The 9972-nt window shown below is 38.9% G+C and overlaps 1 protein-coding gene across 1 annotated transcript; it reads left to right on the forward strand.

The window, feature by feature from the left end:
* Nucleotides 1-3283: 3283 nt before the first annotated feature.
* asb1 (ankyrin repeat and SOCS box containing 1) lies at nt 3284-9567 on the forward strand. The gene is made up of 5 exons (XM_005801258.2): nt 3284-3616; nt 4631-4769; nt 5024-5326; nt 6967-7349; nt 7899-9567. Exons 1-5 carry the CDS (start codon nt 3523-3525, stop codon nt 8027-8029), a joined length of 1050 nt encoding a protein of 349 aa, XP_005801315.2. The 5' UTR covers nt 3284-3522; the 3' UTR covers nt 8030-9567.
* Nucleotides 9568-9972: the final 405 nt, after the last annotated feature.

Genomic DNA, 9972 nt, shown 5'->3' on the forward strand with positions numbered 1-9972 from the left:
AGCGGCCTTAATGAGAGGCTTTGACTGTTCAAGTCAACACAAATGAAGTGGTGATGGACAGGACTGTTATTTTGAACATTTCTTGTAAAGGTTTTATTACCTTCCGTCACACTGCAAGAAAGTGATTTTCTCTTGAGGTCTCATAAACATTCAACCTTTCTTTTTCAGCAGCTGAACAACAACGGTTTTGTTTTCACCCTCTATTAGAAAATAAAGCAGCAGCAATGTGAAAAAGGTGTTTTTGCGGATTAGGACAGATTTGTTTCTCAGAATCCCCAGAAAAGTAAGAATTCTGAGGGAAAACAAAGTTGGAGTTCCATGGGGGAAAAAAAGAAAAAACAAATTCAAGAAAAAAAAAAATAGAATTGAGATTAAAGTCAGAATCTCCAGAAATGTCAGAATTCCCAGTAAAAAGAGACCCCCAGAGGGGCCACACACTCACTTGTGACTGAGGTGTGCCTTTCTAGTATCAGGCTGGACTTCAGAACCACCTTAAATCTCACATTTAACAAATTGAACAAGGTGTCAGAAACAACTGTTTTTTCACATTGATGTGAGAGAATCCATGATGTGAATCTTCTGCAAACCACTATGAAACTAGTTTGAGATGAGTAGAGCTTTGTGACAGTAGTCATCAGACGATGGCTACATAAAGGGTTGGAACAACACTGTAGTAGACTGTGGCACAAAGCAGAACGGATCTGTTTTCATCCTGTATACACTGAATTGTAGAGTGAATAGTAGCCTCAGTTTCCTGACAGCAGTGGGATAAACTGACCAGGCTGCATTACTGCGGATCTTTTCTTCTAGATTGAAAGCCAGTTGCCACGCCACTGCATCATTATCCCAAAGTCTTGTCCTGTTTGTGTGGAGTACAGTCAATGAAAACAATGAGGAATCATTCAAACGGTAATCTTTCAGCTCAGCATTTCTTTTCCGCCCCCTTTTCTACACAAAGCCAGATCCCTGCAGGCAGCCTGTCCAGTTATGGGGCCGCCTGGCTCCACTGACTGGGGCGTTTATTTTTAGAGCTCCACCACGGTCCAGTGTCTGTCATCAGGCTGCATAAAGCTACAGCTGCATGCCTCCATCTGTACTCACTATAACAAAGATGGTGAGCACTTCACTTCAAGTGCATTTATTTTACACTTACAATTAGACCAACTTCCTTGTAAAGTTAACCTCAACCTTTTAAAAATCCTTCTTCTTTTCTTTAATTCCATCTCTTTAGCTCTGACTCTGACCACTTTTGCAAGGATTTAATTTATCCTAAAAGGCTCCGTAAACCTAACAGGTTATTCAATGTTTATTTGTTGCATAAAAACATACATATTTTTGTCCTCCTCCTTTAAAAAGACAGTATAGATTTCGGCTCAAAGTTGTTGCTGCAAAAAAAAAAGGCGAAATAAAACAAAAAAAACCTGGACAGATAATAGAAAAGAAACAGTTGGTCAACAAGCACTTGTTACCATTGGTTCGTTTTTTCTCTAGTTGTGATTAATTTATCTCATACTGGTTTGCTGAAGTCTCAAAGCCTTAGACATGGGACTTTGTGACTGCTTAAGATGTTAATGAAGCAGAGGAGTAAAGAAGATGCTCTTGGTTTTCTGTTAAATTCTCTTCCTCATCTCTTATGTGCAACAGCACAGTTTCCAGAACACAGTCAGCTTTTTTTATCAGCTTGTTCAGCTTTTTTACTTCCCAGCTTCAGATGTTGCTACCCTAACTGCAGATGATATTTCACTCACAAGATTTATTGATGGCATGCAGCATCTTGGTGCGAGGCCTGAAGAACCTAAAGACTGAACAGGAAGTACAGTTTTCTCTTTTGCTTTCTGATCCTTTTCCATAGAGCATTAAATGGCCCAAATAATAATGGTTACGACCTCGTCTCTTTCCTGGACAGAGTCGTTGAAAGATTTACAGCTGTGACTAACTACATGTACTCTGTTTTTCATCCTAATGTATCTTAGTTTTTTCTATGCATCTCGGTTCTGTGGGGTTTTTCCTCAGTGTTTGGTTTCAACCTACTTGCATCACCAGTTGGCTTAGGAGATTTTTCTTGCACTGCAAAAAGCAGAAAATGTGCAAAATTCTAGGTACAGTTTAAATAAGACAAAACTAATATGCAAGTAACTTTTCTGCAACATGTGAGTTTGTTTTAAGTAAGTAATTCCTGAACATTAATGAAAAAGTTTGAGTTCCATGGGAAAATATCTTGTTATAAGTGAAACAATCTGCCAGTGGAACTAATACTTTTTAAAAAGAATATTACTGACTTATAATAGGCTCCTATATTTTGCATAAAAGTTACATGTGAAAAGGTTTTGTCTTATTTCAAGTGTAATAAGATAATTTGCCTAGAAACTAGATCAAAATACTCTGCTGTAAGGGAGTTTTTTCTTCCCACCGTGGCCACATACTAGCTCAGTATGTGTTAAGTCACCAACTGAATGCAATTAGCTGTCCTCTGTCACAAATGTTATGCTCAGAAAGGATTCATTCAAAATCAGGGACTCAATGTGTGTGTGTGTGTGTGTCAATGATTATATGTCAACATGCCTCTAATTTATTGGTATGAATTTCACTTATTGTGTATTTCTGTATTGTGTATTTCTGTAATGTTGGAAATAAATTGGGAACTGCTTCTCTTTTTTTTTTAAATTACATTAGCTGTGAATTGATGCTATATAAATAAATTGAATTGAACCAATTTAACTAATACACCTGGATGTCTATCTTTTTTTTCTTGTACATAGTTTGTTGGTGTCTATAAATAAATATCCACATCTTGTACGCTTTTTAAGTTATCCAACTGAGTTTCACAGTTGTTATATCTTGTGTTATTTTGTAATAAATATGTAATATTATTTTTCTTGTGTTCTAAATGTGCTTGTATTGTGCAATATCTTGTTCTTGTACATGGTGCACTTTTAAAGCAATGACTCCAGTCCTCCCAAACTCTTGAGTGGACTTTTCAATTTTTTTCTTCCACGTTTTTCTTTCCACTCAACTTTCCTCATATATGGGTGGATACAGCACTACGTGAACTGCTATGTTCACATAGAACTGTGAGCTATTATGTTCACATAGTGCTGTTACAGAACAATAGAATATGTAAAAAAAAATTGTTTTTCTTTAGGCTTAAGCAATCTTCAAATGACCAGACCGACTGAATTTAGAGTTTCCAATGGCTGTAAGCTATGATAATAACTATAAGTGAGTGTCCTCTATTACTCATCGGTTCAGGACATGACAGGCCGTTAACAGCCGCCATGATATCGTGTTATTTAGCTATGACTCGTTTGTATTTGAAAAAGATGCGTTTCCCTTTAAATGTCGCAGCTGAGCGCAACCAGGAAGCAGCGCAGCGATCCGAGCCCGATCCTCCATCATCAACAGGCTTGTTTATGTCCTGCTCTCTCTTGTCCTCTGCGCTGCTGGCTCATTTTTTCTTTTAGTTTTTAATAAGTGAAGTGAAAGTAAAGGGGTTCGGTTTGGCTGCGTGAACTCTGCGGAAGCATGGCGGACGGTCCAGCCGCTGATGTTGACGAGTCGCCCAGTATCATTTTCCCCCCGCTCATCACTGTGTCCGACCTGCCCAGCACTGCTGCAGGTAAACTGACGGCGGTCTGACTCATTGCACACACACACACACACACACACACACACACACACACACACACACACACACACACACACACACACACACACACACACACACACACACACACACACACACACACACACACACACTGCTTCTTTAAGGTTTTGATGCTGCAGTCAGACGTTTACATACACTCTTCATGGCGTATTAATTAGAGGCTTTTAATAACGGATGAATGACAGGAATCATTATAGAGCTGCATTGATCATTTTGTAACACGTTTAAGTATATCGAGATAGCATAAGATCATAACCACCTGCCTAACGGTGTTTTTTAGTCTCCGTTTTGGCGCATGGAGGCATGCTGTGGTATCTGGAGCAGCAGAACCTTTAAGTCCTGTTCGTTTATGAGGTGGGGCCTTCATGGGTCTGCCTTGTTTGTCTGGCATACCCCACAAACACACGAATGGAGATCTGACTCCTCAAACTGATAGTTTTCAGTCCAGTCTTGCCCAAACCATAACACTGCCTCTGCTGGCTTTCCATAGTCCACGTTTTCAGACAAACTCAAGGTCCAGGGGCCATAGCTTTTTATGTGGCCCTCTACACTCCAGAGGGCCACATAAAAAGAACTGTAACAGTTGTGTGTTTAATATTAATATTAATATGCTATGTATTGCAAATTTTTTGCTCAGGTCCCTCTTGAAAATGAGATCTAGATCTCAACGGGGTTTACCTGATTAAATAAAGGAAAAAATATATATTTTATCAATAATATCAACGCGGTTTTACCTATATTGTGCCAAATTATATTATAAGTAGAGCGCGCAAGATAAAAATTTTGTGATTGAATGTGAGATATAAACTCTCAATACCACAATTGATTGTTTGTTCACAGAAATATATGCGCTCATGTCAGTTTCACTGCACAGTCAGAAAGACAATGACACAGAAATACAGTTTTTGAGCAGAACTGAATGTAAAGTGTGTGTCAGAACCTCGGTCTGTCTGTCTTGTCTATCAGGTCGTAACCTGAAGGAATGGCTCCAGGAGCAGTTCTGTGACAAACCACTAGATCAGGATGACATGCGGCTCCACAACGCTGCTTACGTGGGCGACCTGGACACCCTGAGGAACCTGCTGCAGGAAGATGACTTCAGACGGTGAGGCCAGCTGACTGCTGGACTGATCGAAGAACAACACCTAATCTATGCTGTAGTTCTCAGGTTTTGCAAATTCCTAGAGAAAACAACTGAAAGATTACAGAGAAAATACAAAAGCTGTGTGTTGTCTATGTTTTAGTTTTAGAGAATATCAGATGTGACGTATTATTCTTCTTATGGCACATTTTCTGGTGTTACTTTGAGTGGTACCATTTTTTAAAAACAATCATAAGACTCCAATTTTTTGGTTTCAGGCGTATTAATGAGAAGTCGGTGTGGTGCTGCGGTTGTCTGCCCTGTACGCCCCTGCGGATCGCAGCGACAGCCGGACACGCTGCCTGCGTGGCCTACCTGATCGCACAGGGAGCTGAAGTGGACCTGGTCGATGTCAAAGGTCAGACGGCGCTCTACGTAGCGGTGGTTAACGGTCACCTGGACTGCGTTCGGATCCTCCTGGAAGCCGGCGCCGATCCTAACGGGAGCCGCCACCACCGCAGCACCCCGCTGTACCACGCGGCGCGGGTCGGGAGGGTTGACATCCTGCAGGAGCTCATCAGGTGAGACGAAGCAACATACAAACCTCTTACTTTGACCTCCAGCAGATTTATAGGTGTATTATATCCTACAAATAAAATTTCTTTTTACTTTATAATTACTGTACTGTGCTGAATTACTCTAATTTACTAATTATATTTTTAATCATGTTTCCTCTTGACATCCTCTTGTTATTCTCCCATTACAACAATAATTTCAATGTATTTTATTAGATTGTAGATGTTCTTTTTAAAAGAATCCTAAATGAAAGTTAGTGTGTTGTTTATTTTTTGTATTCAGCCCCCTGATTCAATGCTTTGTAGACCAGCTTTGCATTGAAATGTTTCTCCATTATCATTTGGAAAATAGTTCAGATAAGACTTGCTTTGTAAGACTTGCTTGTTTATTAGTCTGGACTTTGATTGGGCCCTTTTAACACATGAGTATAATTCAACTTAAACCAGCTTTTTTTTTGTATCAAATATGGACTTTGAACTGTATCTGGATCAGACAGCAGGTCAAGTCAAAACCATTCATCAGTGTAGATAATGTGGGCAGATTTGTGGAATTGGACATATAAAAGTTGGAATATCCTAAAATTTGGTAATTAGTGCTTTTCTGTGACTGAGCGATAGAAGAGTGTGTGTCCTGTCTGCTGCTCTCTGTCAGCCTATGTGTGTGTGTGTGTGTGATGTGACCTGGTCAGCCAAGGCTCAGGTCTCCCTCAGACGTGCTGCCGAGTGAGAGAAACCTGATCCCAACGTAGCACGCTGCTGCTACACCAGTCACTTCCAAATACAATGAGCATAGCAGAGTGCTTAGTCTGTGAAACAGGAAAACGGCTCTGTCTGTAAGTTTATTCATTAATGAATTATTGGAACCTCAAAGAAAACCAGTTAACAGCCAGAACATATCAACACAGAGTGAACAAGCTAGCATTGACAGCCATTTCTACAAACGCGTCCCTCATCAAAGAGCCTTGGTGGTGGAAGGTGTGCGTTTACTGAAGGCTTACTTTCTCCAGAATTTTGGAACTTCTGGTTTTCTTTCATTTTTTTCTGTACATTTAGTTCCGTCCATCCTCTCGTCAGCTCTGACCAGCTTCCCCAAAGCATGATGTTTAATAGTGCGAATGGTGTGTTCAGGATGTCTGGAAATGTCAGTTTTTCATCACACTTTGCATTTTGTATATGCATAAAAGTTCAGTTTTATTTGGATCTGACCAGAGCATATTCCTCCACATGTTCTATGCAACAGTTGTCCTGTAGACAAATTCTCCAACCTGTGCTGTTTACTTCAGAAGCTTTGGAGTTTTTGTTTCTTTTCTAATTGATGCTATGCTTGCTCAGTTTGAATTTGAGATATCGTTGTAATTTTTAAACTTACATTCCATACAAAACAAAACAAAACAGTTATTTCTACTGTATCGTACACTATTTTAAAGTACACAAAATCTTTTTTTTATATAATTCATTTATATCAGTGACAGGACAGTGACAGCTTCCTTATCATAGATTAATGATAATATTGAAGATTGTTTATTATGAAGCCAGACAGTTATGAGATATGTGGCTTTTTAAAACATCAGTTTTAGTTTTCTTTCTGTTCTCGTTGCCCTAAATTGCATTCATAAAACCATGCAACTTTTCTTGTATCTTTCTAGATTCAATGCCGATGTTGACATGGACCACCAGCTGGGTCCCCGGCTCCTCCTCAGTGCTCGAACCCTTAGCACCCTGGTGGTGTGTCCTCTCTACATCAGCGCTGCCTACCATCATCTCGAATCTTTCCGTTTGCTGCTCCAAGCCGGCGCGCAGCCCGACTTTAACTACACGGGGCCCGTCTGCCAAGAGGCCCTGACTCGGGGCCTCGCCTCCTGCCTGCTCGACGCAGTGCTACGACATGGATGCGAGGTGAGCTTCGTCCACCTGCTGCTGGACCATGGCGCAGACCCAGCGCTGGTCCCATGGGAGCAGGTGGCACTGGAGGCACCAAACCGAAGGAAGGTGGATCCGGAGGCACTCAGGGTGTTCCTGGAAGCAAAGAGTGAGTGGAAATAGTTTGCAAGTGTGTAGACATTAATGGAGAGCTCATTCAGCAAGGGTTTTAGCTGCTGTTGTGTTAGTTCATTTATAGAAACTTGTTACATAGGTGTAAACATGAGAAATAGATAATGCAATATGAGATAATACTTTTGCCATCCTTTTGTATTTATTTATATTTTAAGATCACCTGACCATCTTGCAATGATCGTTCAATGATTTCCGATGGTCCCCAAGAAGTCAAATAAATATTAGCTGAATTAGTCAAAAAGTAGGTTGAGCAGTCTTCAGTTGGAGCCACTTTAAGTATTCAGTTTGCTAAAGTCAGTGAATCCTCATTAAGGCAGACTGTCTTAATAGTGCACTATCAGATTAAATAATGTTATTAGAGAGTCATTACTAAGACTTTTAAAGAACAAATTCTGGACAACCGCGACGAGGACTCTAACTTTTACGCCACGTGACGTCACATTATGAATAATTTCTAAACCTTTATCCTTTGACTCTTTTGTGCAGCCACTTAGCCGCCTTTGTTTTTATTTTTCCTTGACAGAAAACCCTCATAGGCTCACACATCTGTGTCGCATCCAGATCCGCAGAACGATGGGCAAAAGTCGTCTGAACCACATAGCTTCGTTACCACTACCAGAACCCATCAAGAACTTCCTGCTGCACCGAAACTGACGTTTGTTCATCGTAACCCATGCGGGTAAAAAAAAAAAAAGAATAAAAAATCTTAGTAAGTCCCAAAGACAAGCTGTTGTTTGCTTTTTACTTTATAAAAAATAGACATTTATTTTCTAAATGTTTGGAAGTTAAAAGTTCTGGATTAACCTTCTGTCACTGTAAGGATTTTTACAATTATTTTCTTTCTTAAGTTAACAAAGGAGCCTTAGCCATGTCTGAACTTGTGAAAACTGTGTCTTACAACAAATGTTTTCTTTCAAATCACAAAAATGTGTCGTGGCTCTAGTTCAGGTTAGGTGTAAAAACTACTGAATGAATTAGCCTGAATCAAGAGTAAAGTTCTCATTTGTAGAAGTGTGATTCAGCTCCTTTAATTGCTCTTTTACATTCATGTAAACCATGGCTTTATCCAATTATCTATTAAATATTTAAAGTTTTATCTTTTGTAAAGTGTTGCTACAGGCGGCTGTAATGGCTGAAGGTAGCAAAACATCTTATATAATTTCATCTCTAAAATGACAATAAAAAGAACACTGGTACGTTCCCCACTTGTTAATTAAGATTATAAACCCTGAAGCCGGTTACATTTTCATGTTGTGGAGATCTAAATTATGTTTTATTAATTACCACCCAAACACACTTGTTAAAAATGTTCTGCTGTTTGATGGTGGTATTCCACTTTTGTTTTTCTATACACAAGTGTTTATGAAGTTAACCTCCTTTTGCTTCTTCATGTTAATACTACAGGTTTAACGGTAAACTTAACAATTTAAGTTGGGAAAGCAGATTACTTTTTGGATCACCATTTGATATCATATCCCTGAAAGGAAAAATAAATGCAAAACCCAGGTTTCTTTTCAGTTCATATAATTTTGGGCTAAACTTCATTTTTCATACAGCTACAAATCATTATCACCTACCATTCTTGCATTGGTTTGGTGTAGAGTGCTGTAGATAGAGTGCTGTAGATAGAGGCTTAACCAAACATGGTGTCTTTTACTAGGCTTTTTCAGCTGGTGTATTCTGCTAGTGATGGCTTAGTTAATTGCAATTACCAATTTGTGCCACTAGATGGTGTTGCATCTATACAAAGCAATTCCTTTACATAAACATTTTGCACTTTCTTAAATTGGTCTACCTTTGTGAATGAAAGAGCAAACTAAAGGAACGTGATTCATACTGTAATACTGGTACCTGGAGAGATGTTTACATAATAGACATTATTACTACATGTCAGTATACTGAGAATAAACAGGATCCTGACCAACTTGTGACTGTGTAAGAAAATATACTACAAGTTCTTTTCTGTATCATTGACAATCTATAAAATATGGATAGAAGTGTTTTTAACTTTGTATTTATTAGCCAGGAAGCTGCCTTCTCTGGGAAATTGTGACATATGTTGTCTTCGGTGGAGGTCTGCTACTTTTTCTCAAATACTAACATTTAAATATGGTGCATGTATAACATGTCAGTGTGTCTTGCTCAAAAATTTGTCATATTTGTTTGCAAACATTAAATCTGGTCTCAGATGATTCCTTGTTTGTTTTTTATTACCTTAAACATGTCGAGTCATACAAGTTTTTGTGCTTCTTGGAGTTATTTTCGGATGCTTACTGTTCCTTTTTGATTTCTGTTACAAACCAAGATGAGACAAATCATCTGAGCCTGTGAAAATGATTGGGCTAACAGTCTATGGATTATAAATGATTATAATACAATGAAAAAGTAACACTATTAGCAGTCCCTAGATAGAGCTTTCCAGAATATTTGGAACAATAGTAAGTGTGCCTTTGTTATAATGTTCTCATGTGATCTCTGATAGTGTCATTTGAGTTATCTACCAAGAATATGGAAGAACAATGCAGAATATTCTTTATCCTCAGAGGTCTGAACACATACCAGGAATGTTTCATTTAGTAATAGATGAAACATCTATT

Source organism: Xiphophorus maculatus, chromosome 7, assembly GCF_002775205.1.
Source record: "Xiphophorus maculatus strain JP 163 A chromosome 7, X_maculatus-5.0-male, whole genome shotgun sequence".
NCBI lineage: Eukaryota > Metazoa > Chordata > Actinopteri > Cyprinodontiformes > Poeciliidae > Xiphophorus > Xiphophorus maculatus.